The 20,198-nt window shown below is 39.5% G+C and overlaps 1 protein-coding gene and 1 long non-coding RNA gene across 2 annotated transcripts; both read left to right on the plus strand.

Moving 5' to 3' along the window:
• The first annotated feature begins 963 nt into the window (after positions 1-963).
• On the plus strand, positions 964-19,398 carry LOC131248358 (ycf20-like protein). Its single transcript, XM_058248619.1, has 3 exons — positions 964-1,118; positions 15,964-16,165; positions 18,816-19,398. Exons 2-3 carry the CDS (start codon positions 15,972-15,974, stop codon positions 19,339-19,341), a joined length of 720 nt encoding a protein of 239 aa, XP_058104602.1. The 5' UTR covers positions 964-1,118; positions 15,964-15,971; the 3' UTR covers positions 19,342-19,398.
• On the plus strand, positions 12,191-13,983 carry LOC131248359 (uncharacterized). Its single transcript, XR_009172208.1, has 2 exons — positions 12,191-13,047; positions 13,079-13,983. It is a non-coding gene; the product is annotated as an uncharacterized LOC131248359 (long non-coding RNA).
• Positions 19,399-20,198: the final 800 nt, after the last annotated feature.

Here is a 20,198-nt window from a genome sequence, read left to right on the forward strand (position 1 = left end):
AAAGTAATCAACGGTCCTGATTCAAAAATGGATCTCCGCTTAGGATCCTATGATCAAAATTTTATTTTATTTCCAGCTCTGTACATTCAAGCGTGGCACTTACCAAACAGTTTGAGTTGTGTTGGGCCCACCGTGATGTTTTAGTGCCATCTAAACCGTTCATTAGATGCTTTCCTGTGTTAGGCCTAGATCCCAAAAAACGGGATGATCCATGGTGGGACACCAAATGGAACAGCGGGGGAGATTTGGAGGGATACACCACTACATAAACGTCTGGATAAAATTTGGGGTACACCGTAATGTCATGCGTCATCCAACCCAGAAACGTGATGATCCCTGTGGCGTGTCCTACATCAGTTTTGGATCGAGATTATTTTTTATATGTACGCTTAAAATGAGAAGATGCATCAGATTGACGGTTTAGATTCAAAATAAAAATTAACGGTGTCCCCCACTGCTCGAACTTATGATAATAACCATAGGTTGGAACGTGTATAGGACATCATCGCACACCGTTAAGAGTAGAGCAGCGCCCGCTATCTTGCGCACAGAGAGCCACGTGCAACTTTCATGAGATCCACTCCATCTATCAGATACGCTGCCTCCTTTTCACCTTGGAACCCATAAATCCTGACCATTCAGAACTCAAGATAGGCCAATGGGACACCTACCATTAGTTTTGTGAAGGCCCACCGTGATGTTTTATGCCATCCAATCCATTCATCTGTTGTGCCTCATCAGAAGGAAAGAACTTTTAAAAAATCATAGCATTCAAAAACCCATGTGGGCCATACCACTTGAATTTAGAGATTTTAGGTATAATTGTACAGCGGCCCACATGAATATCGAATCAGCCTGATTTTAGCAAACAAGGCTAAAAAAAAACAAAGGGTGATTCAACTGATGGACGGTATGGATTCATGCATCTAAGTTTTAAGTGACCCCAGTTGATACCTAGCGAGCATTTTCCAAGAAAATACTCCCCAGGGGCATTTTAGTCAATTCCTCACCATTTGTTTCCCCAAATCATCTTCTTTCTGTTCAGCTCTCCTCTTCCTTCAGTCCTTCGTCGACGCTTGCAAAATCCAAACAAAAAAACCGGTACTCCTCGCGAGTTTGTAAGCGTAATTTCTTCTGCTCTTGTTATGGTTTTATATGATTCTTTCTCTCCTATCTATTTCCCTTGATATCACATTCCAAATCTAATTAGAACTCTGTTTGAATCTCTATGGAACCTTTAATCCATTCCGTCCTAATAACCACCGTATGCTTCTTACTCCATACTCTATTCCGATATCTCTTCTCCTTGCTGCAAGTTTCTTTGGGATGCGTTTGGATGGTCAATTGAATTGAATTCCAATTCATTCAATCCATACGTGAAAGATTGTTCCCCAAATTGCAATATCTAGTCCAACATGAAGCGGATTGAATTGCAATTAGGGGTTGTGTCGTTATTGTGAATTTATGTGGCGCCACCTCTAACTTTGGTCGTTTCCTCTGTAATGGATTGAACTAACTGCAATTCATTTTGATTGAGAATCCAAACGAGCTTTACTATTTGGAATCCTTGGATTTGTTGTTCATTGTAATTGTTATTATCATTGTCGTTATCGTTAGTTATTTATGGTTAAAACTTTTGCTTGATAAGTAACAATTTATCTTGATTATGAGGATTCCTATTTCGAGTATGGTTGGTATTAAATGGCTACGTGGTTATCTTGATTCTTGAGGGCCTCTGAGAAGCTATAATGAGAACAAGAAGAAGGAGAAGAAAGATGAAAGAGAGAAACAATGAATGAGAGAGAGGAAAGAGACGGTAAGAGCATGCGAGGCTTAGGGTGTATTGAAACCCTAGTCCTCTACTGTTTATTTATAATAGTAAAAAGGTGAATGGACCCTATGGACCTTATTACATGGACTTGGGCCCAATGGGCTTTATTCAACTATCAACCTGTCAACACTCCCTTTCAAGTTGGAGCATCCTAATGAGGTGCAGTTTGAAACAAGGGCTAACATAATCAAACCTAAGAAAGAATGAAAGTCTTCACTAAAATCCCCCCTCACACTCAAGGTGCTTTGAAAAGAGGAACTTGAGTTTAGAGAGGCACATAAAAGATTTCTTAAAAACATAAACAAATAAAATTTTAAAAAAGTCGCATGGCTGCAGAAATGAGTAGTGCTAGCTATGACGAGATGCAAGCGAGCGGGTGAGAAATGGAGGCGATGAGACAACCAATAACTTCAGGCAAATAGGCACTTCTGCAACTTCAATGATGTGAGCTATTGGAACAACCATCCAGCACAGACGAGTTTGGAGCAACTATCCAGCTCCACCAACACTAAGCTAACTGCCCAACACAAGCATAAGTCCAGAAAACTATCCAAAATAAATAAAAATGGACAAACTATCCAATATAAATAAACGAATCTGGATTAATTATCCAACTCAACCAAGGCTGGGCCAACTACCCAACACAATCTAAGTTTGGACAATTATCCGAAACAAATAAGAATGGAACAACTGTTCAATATAAATAAACGGGTCTAGATCAACTATCCAAGCTTAACCAAGGCTAGGCCAACTACCCAACACGATCATAAGTTCGGACAACTATCTGAAATAAATAAGAATTGACCAACTATCCAATATAAACGAGTTTGAGCCAATTGCTCAAAGTAAACAAGCCCAATACAATCATAAGTCTGAGCCAAAGCTAGGACAACCACCTATTCCAAACAAGTCTAAACCAACTGTATAGTACATAAACAGATCCAGGCCAACTACCCAGTATAGATATTGGTCGCATCACACATTTTGTCAAGGAGAGCTTGAAACAAAGAAGTGGTCAAGTCATTGAATGAGGTGGTTGAGAAGAGGCAAGCACACATCACATTACAAGAGACCATTCAGTCAAATACCTCTAACCCGGATGTCCAGCAATACCTCCAACAATTCAATTAAAAAACAATAAATCCCTCAGAAAAATTTCTTCAAAAAATGAATAGCGTAAGAATTTCCAATAACATCTTCAACTGGACAATAGAAAAATCAGTCAGGCTTCAACCGCATATCAAAGAGTCTTCAAATCCAGCAACACATGGTGCAAAACCAAGTTATTCTATATCGATAACGGTGGCCACAACGGTCACCACCATTACCAATACAGGTATCGGTTGTAACAAACATTACAACCCCCATACTGGGTGGAAATTTTTTTTTGCCGAAAATTTCTAAAAAATATATTTAGAAAATTCAGAATAATGGAAATATTCCAAATATGTATTCATTTTTTGTTTTGAACATGTTTATGCTAGTATAACGGTCCACTATTTAGTGAGAGTATTGTATTAGGATGTCTAGTGAATTCATGAACATGGTTATGTGTCTCTAATGTTTACACATCACAATCAAGGATTAGAACTAGAAATTTTATAATAAAACATAAGCATAAATACCACTTCTTCTTTTTTTTGGTTAAAATGGCCCTCAAAGCTTCTACTCACCCAAATTGTTTCAATCTACTTTTTTAATCCTAAAAACTATAATGAAGGTGGTCAAAATATGCTATAAAATGATCTAGGAAAGTTTTTGAAATGAGAAAAGTGAAATAAAAAATGAGAAAAAATGGATTTAAATAGAAAAAAGTGGTTGTTTTCCAACCATTACAGTGGTAACGGTCGTTATGCCCCATAACGGCCAAAACAGGGCCAAAAAACCAATTGCCTCGTTCCACCCCGATATCATGCAACAATCACAACCGTTATCGATACTTATCGGCCTCTAAGGCCATATCGTAACTGGTGCGGAACACCTTGTGCAAAATCCAGCCACAAGCCACCCTCTCCTCACAACTCACGAGTCAGTGAGAAGAAGGCCTCATGACTCGCAAAACAGAAAAAGAATGAAAAAGAAGAATGAAGAGTGAAAGGAAAAAGGTTAATAAGAAATTGTTGTGTAGGGAAGGAAGGGAACCATCACTTGATGAAGAATGAAGGGTGAATGGAAAAATGTTAATAAGAAATTGTTGTGTAGGGATGGAAGGGAACCATCACTTGTTGAAGAATGAAGGGTGAAGGAAAAATGTTTAATAAAGAGTAATTATCGCGTATGGAAGGAAAGAGGGAAAGAGAAACGAAAGAAAAGAATATTATGAAGGGAAGGAAGGGACCGCTAAAGATTAGGAATGGAAGGAAAAGAAATACCACGTGTTGAGAAAGATTAGAAGAGTAAAACTTATAGGGTTAAGAGGAAGAAGGAAAGAAAGAAGAAGAAAAAGAAATGAACCACCGAGAATTAGGAAGGGAAACACAAAAATACCCAAAATCTACTCTAATAGAAAAAATCCGCAAACCCTATCCAAGGCAACACAAAAATCTACTTCAACAGGGAAAATCCAATAGACTTTAACCAAGGTGATGCAAGACGAGTGGCCTAGCCTAGAATGATGCAATGAGATCTCAACGGATTAACTAGAACAATTTAAAGCACAAAATAATCAATCACAAACTTAGTGAATTCAATTATTTAACTATGCTCAGATTCAAGTCTAAATCACAACCCATCAGTTAGATCTTATAAAACATTATTAGATAGGACTTATAGAAGGTAGAACTTCCATCTAGCATAGGGATTATTCATAATTCAATGGGATTCGCTTGGTTTAGGGTTTAGGCTAAACTAGGTTTAGGTTTAGGATTTAGATTTTGGAAATTGGATTTTAGGTTTAGGAATTTGGGGATTAAGGGTTTTGAGGACTAGGGTTTTGAGAACTGGGGTTTTGAGGTTTAGGATTGAAGTAAAGGACAAAGGATAGAGAGGAATGAGGGAGATGAAACAAGGGGGCCACTGTATAAGGTTGTCCACATGGACAGTCGTATGTACGTGCATCCGTACGTCCATATGGACAACAACAAAGGATGGCTGGTTGTGGTCAGTTTGGGCTTGGGATGGGTCGATTTAGGTTTTGAATGGTAACAAAGAAGACAAAAAGGAAGAGATGAGAAATGAAGAAAAGAAGAAGATGAGAAAAGATAATATCTTGTTGAGAAGAGAGAAAAGTAAAAAAGATAACTAGGAAATCGCTCCCCATGGTTTCGCACCACCAATCCAATTATGGGAAGATTTTTTTTTTTTGCTCAATCTCAAAGCAAAAGGAGAGAAATCTCTTTCATTCATAATATGCATGTTGGCTAGGGTGGAGACGTCTAGCTCTTTATAGTTTTAGAAAATACATTTTACAAAAAGACACTCTCAGATAAGATTCTCAACATAAAGACACTTCATGAATGAAAAGTTGTTCCTAACTCTCTAATCTCAATATAAATATGAGTTACACCAAAAATAATGAAACATATAAACAAACTAAACAACTACACTATTTTGTGGCTAATGGGGCTCTACGATCAAGATGTCCGATGATGATGATCCAACGGTCCGATCATCGTATCCACTCAATCCAACGGTCCAATGTGTTCATAAAGCTCTTATGTGAAGCCCACATATATCTTCCCAGTGTGGGGTCTTCAAAGATACACGAACATGCATGTGCGGTCTTCAATGTGGCTAGGAATGTGAATTGGATCAAGTGAGCTCCATGTAATGGTCGTCTAACCATATGGAGACTGGCTCAACCGTCCTCTAGTATGGTGCTCCGATGTCCTCATTAATTCCCACCAATTGAGGAGATTTTGCCTCTGGTGAAATAAAGTTGCAGTGACACTTGAGGAGATCCGGGTCTAGTCATTGAAGCTCTACCTCTGTGATCCATGTACTGTATGACTTTGGTTAGCTCTTCTGCTTGACAAGGTACTCCTAGTAACCTCCATGTCATGTGGAAATCATCACTCATCTTAGATATCCTCTATCTTTTCTCTCTTGGTATGTATGTATGGTAAAAGAGGTAGATGCTGGAAAGAATAGTCGGGTATCGGCCAAGGGTTATCGGATAGGTCAGTAGGAGTATCATCAAGATCAAGGTGATGGTCTAAATAAAGGTTAGTAGGTATAGATGTTAGACCCTTAAAAGACAAGATCTTCCACATTGAATGTAGATTTAATACCCATGTCAAGTGGAAGATTTACAACATACGCAATTATTTAGTATCTTATAAAATTCTGCACTAGTTTCTTAATGCTTTGTTGCAGACACTATACAGGTCTTATATGAACCATCACATAGTCACCTGCCTGAAACTTTTTGAACCTGTGATGAGAGTCCGCACATATCCTGTACATTTCATTGCGCATGTTAATCTGTTTTTTAATTTCAACATGAGAATCATGGATATAACATGGAAATGCATCTGCGGACTCTGACGACCTATGTGAGACTAACACGGGAATAAAATTTATGGGCTTCGTAGGCTCATCTACTTGCCTTTCCAAATCCGCTTCCTCCACGACACTCATTTTTTCATGAGGAAGGTTTGTAAGAGTCTTAACCCGAGGACAAGATCTAGGGCATTTCGAATATCCCGCACAGGTATTAGCTCATCCGTTAAATGCTCTGGGATAACATCACTAGACTCCTCCAATACCGGACACTACCCTCGGTTGTAACCTCAAGTGGCATCTCCATACTAACCTTAGGAGTGACCTCACTTGCCACATGGGCATATACCGTCAAATCAACTTTAGTCTTCCTATCAAATTCTTTAGCATTTATTATATGGAGAGACTCAAGTTGGAATTTCCTCACATCTTCAGGATCACGTTTCTTGATGTCCTCATTTTCCAGGGTGCCTTTGGGCAGGAGAGGATTAACCTTATTTTCTTACCCGTGTGCATAAATGAACACATTCGAGCGACTGAATGGTGTTACATTGTGATCATACAACTAGGGTCTACCCAAAATAATGTGGCCTACATCCATTGGCAAAGCATCACACCATAGCGTGTTCGTATAGGAACCAAACTAGATGGGAATGTGACAACATTGAGAAACCGGAATTGAAGACACATCAACCCATGATACCGGACACTACCCTCGGTTGTAACCTCAAGTGGCATCTCCATACTAACCTTAGGTGTGACCTCACTTGCCACGTGGGCATATACCGTCAAATCAACTTTAGTCTCCCTCTCAAACTCTTTGGCATTTATTATATGGAGAGACTCAAGTTGGAATTTCCTCACATCTTCAGGATCACGTTTCTTGATGTCATCCATATTTTCTAGGGTGCTTTAGGGCAGGAGAGGATTCAACTTTATTTTCTTACCCGCGTGCATAAATGAACACATTCGAGCGACTGAATGGTGTTACATTGTGATCATACAACTAGGGTCTACCCAAAATAATGTGGCCTACATCCCAAGGTATCCCGTATGGGTATCGGTTGGCGTAACGGTGCCCTCCGATATCGATACGGATACGGGGGTGTAACGACAATACGGGGGCGTAACGGCCTGTAACGATACAATTTTATTTTATTTTTTTTGCCAAAAAAATATAAAAATATATGAATTAAATCTGGAATATTCTAAGCATTCCAAATATGCATTCATTTATAAATTGGAACAAGTTTATGGTGGTGTAATGGTCCACTCTTTGATGAGAAGTTGTATCGGACTGTCTGATGAATTTATAAACCAGATAACCTGAATTTGACTACAAAATTCATATATTTAATTTTCTAAATATCTAATTTATATACTTAACAATTTGATATCATTTCTCCTAATAGTTCTTATAAAAAATGAAATTAAATTAAGTAGATGGCGTTGCCAATTTGGGGTTGACTTGAAGGACCAATCCATGCCCCAAATCAACCTCAAATTCATGCAATTTATTAGCATTATCCCATTTATGAATTGGTGGACATTTATTTGATAGTGAATCATGAAAAAAAAATATAATCAAAAGGCCCTATTTTTAAAAATAAGCGTCCACAAATTAGCAATTAAAACTATTCAAACAGTTTGATTTTGGCATTGTGAGTTAGCAACTACAGTTCATGATTTAATTGGTAAATTTTAAGTTAATACATGTCTCGTGTACAATTTTTTAAGGGCCCGAATTAGGCGGGACTCGGATTGTGAAGTGTAGCACATGAGTGTCAAAGTTTTTTGGGCCCCACCTGTGATGAATGTATTATATCCACACCATCCATCCATTTTGCCAAATAATTTTAAGTCATGAGCCCAAAATTGAGGCAAATCCAAAGCTCAAGTGGACCGCACCATAAGAAACAACAATAATTAAACGTCCACCATTAAAAATTTATTAGGGGGTACAAAAGTTTTAGATCAAGCTGACATGTGTGTTTTCCCTTCATCCAGGTTAGTGTGACCCAATTAACAAGTTAGATGGAAAATAAACATTACAGTGGACCCTAAGAAAATTTTAATGGTGAGCATTCTATAACCACTGTTTCCTATGGTGTGGTCCACCTGAGATTTGGATCTTACTAATTTTTTGGATCATGACCTAAAATGATGTGGCAAAATGGATGGATGGCATGGATAAAATACATACATCATGGTGGGTCCACGTGGCACGTGGAGCGATAAAAGCGTACTGCGTAACTTGTACACAGTCCGATTTCTTTGGAAGTGGAAGCTATATAGTTGTTGTATTGATGTCAGCAAGTCCTGTGGGTCTGATCATGAGGTATGTGTTATATCGAAACCGTCCATTCATTTGATGAGCTCGTCTTATGGCTTGACACGAAAAATAATACAGATCTAATTATCAAGTGGACCACACTGCAAAAAGCAGTGGGGGATTGAATGTCTACCATTGTAACCCTTTTTGGGATCACAGAAGTTTTGGATCAATATGAAATTTGTTTTTCCTCTTCTTTCAGGTCTTTATGACCTTATGAACAGATTGGATGGAAAATAAACGTTATGGTGGGCCCTACGAATTGTTTAACGGTGAAAATCATTACCTCCGTTGCTATTTTTGTTGTGGTCCAGGCGATCTTTGGATATGATTCATATTTTGGGTAATGCTCTAAAATGATCTCTAAAAATAGATGAACGGTGTAGATATAATAAATACATCACTGTGGAGCCCATGTAACTTTGATCTCCTTTAAACCGTCCGTACAACTTCGAGCTCAAGGAGTGTCATCGCTCGTCTTAGCATGACACTTACCTACAGCAGCTATATAGCTGGTGTGTGGTACACCAGCCAATCCGCTTCCGATTTCTTTTTCCGATACCAAATGAAAAAGAAGAGAAAGAGAGAGGGAAACCGAAAAGAAAAAGAGGGAAAGAAGAGGAAGAGGGGTGGGGGGGGAAGAAGAAGAAGAAGAAGAAGGCCCGCAGGGCCGCAACAGTCCGAGAAGAGGAAGAAGAAGAAGAAGAAGAAGAAAAAAAGGTATTTTTTTTCTTTTTTTCCTATCTTCTTTAGGCCCGTAACAGCCATTACGGGATCGTAACGGCCATTACGGCCACAGAATCCCGGGGGGGGGCTGCACGTTTCGACTCCGTATCGCGTAACGGTGTCAGTCGTTACCGTTACGTATCGGCCGATACTGCCGTATCGTAACGGATACGGGACACCCTGCTACATCTATAGGCAAAACCATCACACCACAGCGTGTTTGTATAGGAACCAAACTGGATGGGAATGTGACGTTGAGAAACCGAAATCGAAGACACATCAACCCATGAGACTCGATAGGGCTGAGGGTGAGGAATGACTATCAGATTCAAGCCTAAGCGATCAACGGTGCTAGCAGAGACCACATTGGTGCAACTGCTACTATCAATGATCACCTTACAGTTTCTATCACCACACTTGGCATAAGTGTGGAAATTTGAATTCATACACCAATCATCACTTTCTATAGTCTGGCCTAAGGCGTGTTTAACGACTGCAAGTGGCGTAATCTCAACTTCTTGGTCTTCTTCATCACTAGTACTAATTTCGGGTTGATATTCTTCTTCTTTGCAATCGCCCTGATCAGTCATATCTTTATCCAAATCGCCAATGACAATAGCCTTATTTCGCTCTTTGTAGGACATTAATGTGCGAAATGCCTGTATCCTCAGCAGTTGTAACACTACACTTGCTCACCTCCCTTTGAACTGGTACTAGCTAGACCTTTATTCTTGACATCCTTAATGTTGGATTATGTACCAGTAAGGGCTTTGGATTGACCTCCAATACTAGGCTTGGCTCCTTGGGGGAGTGGCCTTGACATTGGACTTACAAGGGTCGAATCCCTTCACAAACTGCGGTTTCAAATACCGCTCAAAGTCTTGCACCACTCAATAGGCATGCTCTAAGGTGCTGACATCATAAGGGATAAGCTCACGCTAAAGCTTGGATTGGAGGCCCATCATGAAATGGGAAAGTGTCACTAACAAGTCCTCCTTGACATTACATTGTATCATGTATTCATCAAACTTGACGATATAATCTATCACAAGCATTGATCACTGGTGAATGGATTGCCACTGATCTAGGAGCCTCTGGCGAAATGAGAGGGGGAGATATTTTTCTCTCAACATCTCTTTCATCTCTACCCATATTGTGACCAGGCCATCTCCAGACCTCTCCATCTTCCGCTCGACATTTGTCCAGAACAATTTGGCTTAACCCACCATCTTCATTTTGATGAACCTCACTCGACATGTATCAGACATCTCATACCACTCAAAATAGGGATCCATGACTGCTAACCGATCAAGAAAGGCCTTAGGGTCCAAGTGACCATCATAACTCAGAGCCTCAACCTTCACACTTTTCATTACATGCTCATCAAGATCATGGTGGTCCTGATACTCTCCACGAGTTGGTTCAGTACGCACTCTACCACGGCCAATACCTCGGCCATGATTTCTTTCACGTCCTCCAATTTAGCCTCCTCCAACTTGACCTCCCGCTTAAGATTGGCCATCTTCCCCATTATCGATGTTTGCTTGAAGGGAAGTCTCAATCTTGTTTATGTGAGTGTTCATTTCATTCCTGAAGACTACCAGTTGGTGACTGATGGTTCTATTTTGGGCCTCAATGGCCGCAAAACGGTGGTTGATAGCGTTGAAGGCCTCGGTAAGCTGTTCCGAGTTCATTGTGGAGTGTAGATTAAAATCGAAAGGACGAGCTATAGATGTCCTAGAAGGGGGGTGAATAGGACAATACAAAATATTTCGATATGATACGAAATAATAAAATAAATACTCTCAATTGCTTAAGAGTATTGAAATCTTGGTTCCAATTAGTTCGTAGGACAACCTTCACCTAAAATATTTAGTAGGACAAACTTATTTCACAATGCCTTTGAGATCAAAATATCAAACTTAACAGGAGACAATCAATCACAAGGAAAGCATATAAAGAATTAAAGATTCACCACAATGCACAAATGAGTTATAGTGGTTCGGTGCTTAAATCCCACACCTATTCCACTCCGAAAATTACTACCTTTGTAATTTTGGCTTTCACTATTTCAAGGTTTTCACAGGGTCACCTTGACAATCTTATACAGTTTTTGTGATGTTCACGGGTTATCTCAACAAAACCCACTCTATAATTTTCACGGGCTCACCACAAAACAACCCGTTGAGATTTCCGGGCTATCTCAGAAAAACCCAAAACTAAATTAAAGTAAAAAACAATACTTATCTTCAATTGGCGAGTCGAAGACGTAACTGTAGTTTGATTGCAGCAATCTTCTTTCTTAGGATATAGGATATTGATGAAGCCGTATATGTGTTCAACCCAAAAAGAATATAGGGATCTAATATATTTTCAATATTATAAACAAAAATCCTAATAGCTGCAAATTCTATTCTCTGAATCTCAAGTAGAGTATGGATTACTCTATTAAAAATGATTAAAATTTTCTTGAAAGAGAGAATGAAATAAGCTAAACAAATATTAAAATTACCACACAACTAGCTTAAGGCCTGACTTTCTCTCTGACTTTGAGGAGATCTTTCACAATTTTTCATGTGTTGAATGAATGAGAGAAGGCCTCTATTTATAGCCAAAGGATTTGGAAATTCGGCTGGCCCGATTTTAGGTTCGGCTGGCTGAATTCCAACGATTGCGTTCCAACGGCTCTCGCATTTCGCGGGATAAGAATTTTCAAAAATTTAGCTGGCCGAATACAGGGTTAGGCTGGCCGAATCTCCCTAAGATCCGAAGATTTAAAGTTGCTGGAAACTTGACCAAACATACTCATGCTAACCGAACTCAAGGTTGGGCTGGCCAAACTCAAGGTTGGGCTAGCCTAACTTCAGTGTATTTTACTTAGAATAATGTTCCTTACGATACCATCTGAAATACACCTAACCTAAGGTCAATCTAAGGTTATATCACCTGATGGTTGACACATACAAATGCTTCAATCTTTGAACCAAGCCAACGAAAAGCTTACGATGATGAGTCTTCCTTGAGATGTTGATCTAGTCTTTACGTAGTCTTCATGAGTCGTTGAAGAACATCTTCATGAGTGCTTGTTATCCATTCAGGACTACGAAATTTGACAATCTTGACTATGCTTTAAGTATAAGCACTTACAAAAACCACGCCTAGTACGAGTGGGCATAAACTTAGGGACATAATGGGGAACCTAAAATCTAAAAACTCAAATGCAATGTGATGATAATGGGAAGATTGTTAGCTCTAGACACGGCGATATGAAAACCTAACCTAGATGCAACATAAGAATCCTATGCTAAACCTAGGCTCTAATGCGATGGACACACTAAGCCTAAACTCTAAATGCCATGGACACATTAAACCCTATGCTAACCTAGGCTCTGATACCAAAATTTGATGCAGGACAGGTAGCCTAGCCTAGAATGATGTAATGAGATCATCAACAGATTAACTAGAATAATTTAAAGCACAAAATAATGATAATCAATCACAAGCTTAATGAATTCAAGTATTTAACCATACTCAGATTTAAGACTAAATCACAACCCGTCAATTAAATCTTATAAAACATGATTAGATAGGACTTATGGAAGGTAGAACTTCCATCTAGCATAGGGATTATTCATAATTCAAAGGGATTCACTTGGTTTAGGGTTTTGGCTAAACTAGGTTTAGGTTTAGGATTTAGATTTTGGAAATTAGATTTTAGGTTTAGGAATTTGAGGATTTAGGGTTTTGAGGTTTAGGATTGAAGTAAAGGACAAGGGATAGAGATGAATGAGGGAGAGGAAACAAGGGGGCCACTGTACAAGGTTGTCCGCGAAGGATGACCGACTGTGGTCGATTTGGGCTTAGGATGTGTCAATTTAGGATTTAGATGGTAACAAAGAGAAAAAGAAAAAAAAGGAAAAGAAAAAGGAAGAGATGAAAAGGAAGAAAAGAAGAAGATGAGAAAAGATGATATCTTGTTGAGAATAGAGAAAAGTAGAACAGATAACTAGGGAATCGCTCCCCATGGTTTCACACCACCAATCCAATTGCAGGATTTTTTTATTTATTTTTTTTATTTTGCTCAATCTTGAAGCAAAAGGAGAAAAATCTCTTTCATTCATAACATGCATATTGGCTAGGGTGGGGACGTCCAGCCCTTTTATATTTTTATAAAAGACTATACAAAAAGATGCTCTCTTATAAGATTCTCAACATAAAGACGCTTAATGAATTAAAAGTTGTCCCTAACTCCCTAATCACAACACAAATATGAGCTATACCAAAAATAACAAAACATGTAAACAAACTAAACAACTAAACTATTTCATGGCCCATGGGGGTCTATGATCAAGATATCTGATAATGATGATCTAATGGTCCAATGTGTATATCAAGCTCCTATATGTAGCCCACACGCATTTTCCCAGTGTGGGGTCTTCAAAGATGCACAAACATGCACATGGGGTCTTCAATATGGCTAGGGATGTGAATTGGGCCAAGTGGGCCCCATGTAATGGTTGTCTAGCCATAAGGAAACTGGCCCAGCCCTCCTCTGATATGGTGCTCAGATGTCCTCATTACAAGGCAAAACAAAATCTTCCAACGGGAAAAATCTAACAAACCCTTGCCAAATCAACACAATTTTGCTTCAACATATATATATATATATATATATATATATCAACAAACCGTAGCCAAGGCGACATAAAAATCAGCAAGTTCTTCAGAAAATATCTTCAAAAAAAAAAAAGTGAAGGTAAAAGAAATGAGAATAGAAGAAGAAGAAGAAAAAAAAAAACTTAGGAGCACTTAAGCTCTAATACCATTTTAAGCGGCTACATTGTGGTAATCTTGAGGGCCTATGAGAAGCTACAATGAGAAGAAGAAGAAAAAAGGAGAAAAAAATGGAAGAGAGAAACGATGAGGGAGAGAGAGAGAGAGAGAGAGAGAGAGAGAGAGAGAGAGATGCTTAGCTTATGTTGAAACCTTAGCCCTCTACTCTTATTTATAATTGTAAAAACACGAATGGGCCCTATGTGCCTTATTACATGGACTTCGGCCCAATGGGCCCTATTCAACTATCAATCTTTCAACACTCCCTCTCAAGTTGGAGTATCCTAATGAGGCCCAACTTGAAACAAGGGCTAACATAATCAAACCTAAGTAAATTTTTTTAAAAATAAAATAATAATAAATAAATAAATCTTCTCTAACAATTGGAAAAAGCAGAATTCGGAAGATTACCTCAAATAACTAGAATGGCTGTGATGAAAATGATGAAGAATAGTTTATGGTGATGGTGGGCATGGATGTACTATTGACTTGAGTTGCTACTATTTGTCTAATACATAGTTCATAACCCAAAAACTTACTCAACTCGATGTCCAACCGGGTCAGTCAACCTGAACTCTTAACCGAGTCTTTACTAGACTCGACTTGATATTTAATAATAGTCAGATTATAAATTTTCATAGTGGCTGTAAATATTTCAAAGTGTTAGATAAAATTGCTAAATGAAACAGCACTGCACTTGATAGTGTGCTGGCAGCTCACTTACACTTCTGGTCCGCATGTCTTGAGTTTGAATCATGCATATAGGTTTTTTTTATTTTTTAACCAAAAAAAAAAAAGAGATGGATGAGCAACATGGTGTGCCGTAAAGGCAGTTACGTAAAGTTAACGGTGGCAACCATTACACGTTATGGGGTCGTAAAGGTCGTAATGGCCGTTATGGATATAATGACCCGTAAGGCCGTTACAGCCCCCGTAACGGCCCATTACATCCCCCTTAAAGGCTGTAACGCCGTTACGGGGCTGATACAGGTTTTTGGGGTTTTTTCAATAGAAGAGAGAGAGAGAGAGAGAGAGAGAGAGAGAGAGAGAGAGAGAGAGAGACCGTAACAGCCATTAATGGGGCCGTAACGGCCGTTACAGCCCATATCGTAAAGGTAACAATGGTGGCCGTTACCGCCACTGTTACCATTACGGAATACCTTGATGAGCAACTTGCTTCGAGTTACGACTAGTCATATAGAGTCAACTGAGTCTTTGAGCAGATTTTGTGACTCGTGCAGAGTCCAGATCAAGTCACTCAAGAGTGAGTTTACCAAAGAATCGGTTCAGAATCTCGTTGAGTTGACTCACCAAGTTGTAGAACTATGGTTTAATTAAGGGGAGATGACCAAATTGTGATTTCCTCACTGGCATTTGTATTGAGGGTATTGATCCTGAATTTCAGTTATGCCTATTGCCAGTTGGACTTGAAAGAAACTTAACTGCAACCTAAGGGCAACTACCTCATTATGATTACTAGGAAACACCATTACTCTTTGTCACTCAGTCTTGATCAAACTGAATCTTCTCAATCATTTCACCTGTGCTGCTGTGCATCCAAACACAGCCAAAACTGTGAGTGCAATTCCACATTATAACATCGTGTTTATGGGCGTGTTTGTCGGTCCCGGTTTTGTGGTGGAAGTGGAACCAATGTAATTGCTCTGTTTATCCTGATAGAAGTTGTTCCCAGTTAGACTAGATGCCTTTCCTAATGGAATTAACGAGTCATATCGGATTCTCAAACTCATGCTTCTTGATATTCTCTTTTAATCATGGTTGCATTTTTTTCCATTTGCAGGTACATATATGGTAATGGCAACAAAATTGTCAGTTTTACCTGATTATCCGAAAAGTCTCATACTTCCATCTTCAAAGTGTTTAAGGTCGAAATTTCTAGTTTTGGATTGCCTTCACCGGACGGCATTTGCATGTAGTTGGAGACTCTACCCTGGTCTCTACCTTTGTCATGTAGCTATACCATCTTCCCTCAATGGTTCTAGGTAAGGCTTAACCTTAATCTCTCCTTTCTGATAAATAACACGTTTTTTTAACCTTAAAAAAATAAAAATAAAAAATAAAAAAAGAAGCGAAAAGTATAACTATAAAGGAATAGAAACCCCGATACATAAGAAGAGCCAAAAACTCCATCTTATGCATGTCTACTGAACATGTGAATTAGATCTCTACTGATTTAGTTATATCAATAATTTAACCAGTGGTACCAGTACTGCCATAAGGTTACAGTGGTACTGGCAGATGTGGGGCCCATATTATGTATTCACACCACCCCACATGTCTATCAAATGCGTCACCTCAGAAAACCCTTAGGACCCAAAACTCAGCCTGATCCAAAACTAAGGTCGGCCACAGCAAAGGGAACGATATGAGAGGGACACCCGCCCTTGAATTTCATAGGGGCCCACATGATTCACCAAACAGCCCAAATTTTGGCATGAGCATTCATCTGGATTAGACGAAGGGTTTGAACGGACTTGATTATATATATACAACACGGTGGGCCCACCATGATAATAAATGGCGGGTGTTCCCCCTCAATATGTTCCCAATGCTGTGGCCCCATCTGAGTTTTGGATCAAGGTGATTTTTGGTATGTGAGGGTTCTGAGGTGACACATCTTATAGATGGTCATTGGGACCCACATCTTCCCAGTACCAGCATAAGCTTAGGGTGGTACTAACACCACTGGAGTATGCCCCTTTCATCAATATCGGATATTAATATCCATGGACCCAGGGTTTGGTGCCCATGAGGTAACATTAAAAGATTGTTGGGACAATAGTACTTGCAGCTACCATACACGATGAATATGTACAGATGATTGCATCTTCATTATGGCCCTGGATGACTTGTATCTTGGGATTTGGTGGGATCTTGCTTAGTATGCATTGACTGGCTTTGTTCACAACTTTCAGGGGACATGATGTCAGTAGATGAAATATTGATGCAGGACAATTAACCACTTGTAAAAGCTCGAACTAATAGAACATGGCGAATTAATCCCTTTATCTTATAGCCCATGCCCCACATCCATGGGTTAGGTCCTCGGCCGAACCCTTCTCGCGGGCCCCAAATCACATGGGTTCTGCCAAGGTGTTTCATAACGGTAACAGTGGCCGTAACGGGCACCGCCGTTACCTTTACATAAGCTTAGGGTGGTACTAACACCACTAGAGCATGCCCCTTTCATCAATATCGAATATTACGAGGCTATTATGGCCTTTATAGGGGATGTAATGTTTGATTAAAAAGTATGAAAAACCTATATATGTCATGTAATAGACCATTACGATGTAATGTGCTGTTAACGGCAATTACAAGTCGTTTTTTTCCATAACGGCTGTTACAGCCGTTACGACCCCATAACGTGTAATAGTTGCCATCGTTACCTTTACGTAACAGCCTTTATAGCACACCATGGTTCCGCCTCACATGAGCCGCCCACCCCAAGTGTGCTCCCGCATCCCGCAAGCCGGCCACCCCACTCAAGCCCGGTGTGAAAATGTCCCTGCATTAATCATCCCCGATGAGGTGTCTCGAATACAAGATCTCTCGCTTTGATACCAATTTGATGCAGGACTATTAATCACTTGCTCTAAAATCTCGAACTGATAAAGCATGGTGAATTAATCCCTTTATATCATAGCCCAGGCCCCACATTCATGGGTTAGGTCCTCGGCTGAACCCTCCTCGTGGGCCCCAAATCACATGGGTTCTGCCTCACACGAGCCACCCGCCTCACATGGACCGCCCACCCCGAGTGTGCCCCCGCATCTCATAGGCCACCTGACTCGAGCCTAGTGTGAAAATGCCGCTGCATTAAAGATAGCACAAGATATATGAAAGGAACCGACTTCAGTGCACATCTCGTACAACCACTCTTGGTGCACACTACATATGCACAATGTTTTCCCTATACGAAGTTACCTAGCTACTAAAAATGATATCTGCTTGATGGTCAGTATATTTGACTAATTTTGCATGATTTACAGCTCATATGGAAACACCCTCATTTTCTTTTTGTCAGCGTAAGAATGAGCTGTGTGTTTAGCATGCCTAATACCTATATGTTCAAAGCAGAAAATGCCTTTCTGAAAAACGGAACGTTAATTGATCTTCATGGTATATTGTCATTGAATGTGTGGCCTTTATACTTGTGAACTGAAATACCAAATGATAGAGTGATATGCACAGTAGCAAATGACGGAAATGCTGTTAGTTTTAGCTTTAAGATGAAATAGGCTCATGGGTACACAATGTCCACAAAGATCTCTTGTTTGTATGTACACATGCAATTTTAGTGGGATTTCCATGTACCAAAAAAAGAAAAGAAAAGAAAAAACCCTCTTGGCATTATCACCATTACCTTGAAGACTTGACTCAATAATTGATGCCCATGGGCTGGTGTATCTGATGATTGCCTTCATGATTTAGTATACAAAAATTTTCAGACTTACTGACACCTTTGATGAATTTATTGAGAAATACAGAATTTCATAACCAATTTATATAGATACGTAATCTCCTTTTTGTTTCTTCATTTTACCGGGGGGGAAGAAAAAGCTATTGAACGTGTCCATCTTCAAATAATTTATCAATATGTATAATCTGATAGTTATTGAATTTGTTTAGGAGGATGGACTGGTCTGTCAGGAGTAGTGCGGATGGTGGTTCAGAACCTTCCAGGAGTGGCACCACTGGTGGGACTCGTCTCATTAGAGCTATACAAGCTTTTCAAATCAAGTTAAATGCAAGGATTGCAGAGACGAGGAAGGGTTTTCCGATGAAGGTGCTCTTTTTCTTGGTCGGTTTTTACTGTGCAACTGCATTCGCCACAGTCATAGGGCAAACAGGTGATTGGGACATTCTGTCTGCTGGATTGGCTGTGGTTGTGGTGGAGGGGATTGGGGCCCTCATGTATAAGGCTTCGTTGCCTCTGCTAGAGCAGCTTAAGAGCCTGATCACCATGTTTAATTATTGGAAAGCTGGTCTTTCTCTGGGTCTTTTCTTGGATGCATTCAAATATGAAATGGATTTTATTATTGGGTTATGTAACCCATTTCGTTTCTTGGATGCTTTCAAGCACAGAATAGATATGATTATTGGATTATGTAACCGTTTCAATTTTGAAATAGGTATGTTTCCTATATTTTGGTAATGCTTCTCTTCCCTTGAAAGCTGTTGACATGTGTGTGCATGTGTGTGTTTACTTAAACTTGGGTTCAAACTTCATGCACTAGTCTTTGTGAGGATGTATTGATAGTAGTTTCTGGGGGTTTGATCTTAGCTTGCCAATTGAAAAGAGATGAAACTTCAAGAATATTTTTGTTTTTGGCTGTTGCAGCTCTGTGGACACTGGCTTTTAGTTTTGAAGTGGCTCATGCAGACTCCTAGAAAGGAGCAGTTTGTGAGTCATCACCTTCCACATCTTGATTTGTGCCCATTATTCAGCCCATAGTTGAAACCTCAAGAGAAAAAACAGGAAACTGCCCAGTTGAGTTCTTGAGCTTTTAGAACTGGACTTTTGCTTATCAACTGTTTTTCATGAATTTGGTATTTCTTCTGTTTAGCTGATAATAGTTGGGACTTGCCCTGATTCTGTAACTGATATTCTGTGTCAATGGCAGCACCCTAGGAGCAAGTTTAGGTTTGCATCCCACTTCCATTGCTACCTTGTACGGGGCCTCTTGTTCAACATGCAACCTTAGTTGGAATGCACAGGAAATTACCTATTGTCCATTGTAATTAGCATGAGTGGTGATTAGTCCTGTAACGTGGTCGTCAGAGATATAGGGACCTCTGACATCCTAGGCCAGCTTCACTTCTTTGGGCTTCTTGTAAAGACTGATTAAGCTTAACACTGATGGTTGCCAGCCAGCACTGTAACCATCATTGTATTCCTTATTTGAAACTATTGTGGACATGCTTGGTATCTTCAAGATTTTACTTTGTACATGTGGGGGTCATAATTCTGTGATCTGGACCATTCGTATGTTGCAGGCCAAGGATAAACCA

Source organism: Magnolia sinica, chromosome 6, assembly GCF_029962835.1.
Source record: "Magnolia sinica isolate HGM2019 chromosome 6, MsV1, whole genome shotgun sequence".
Taxonomy (NCBI): Eukaryota; Viridiplantae; Streptophyta; class Magnoliopsida; order Magnoliales; family Magnoliaceae; genus Magnolia; species Magnolia sinica.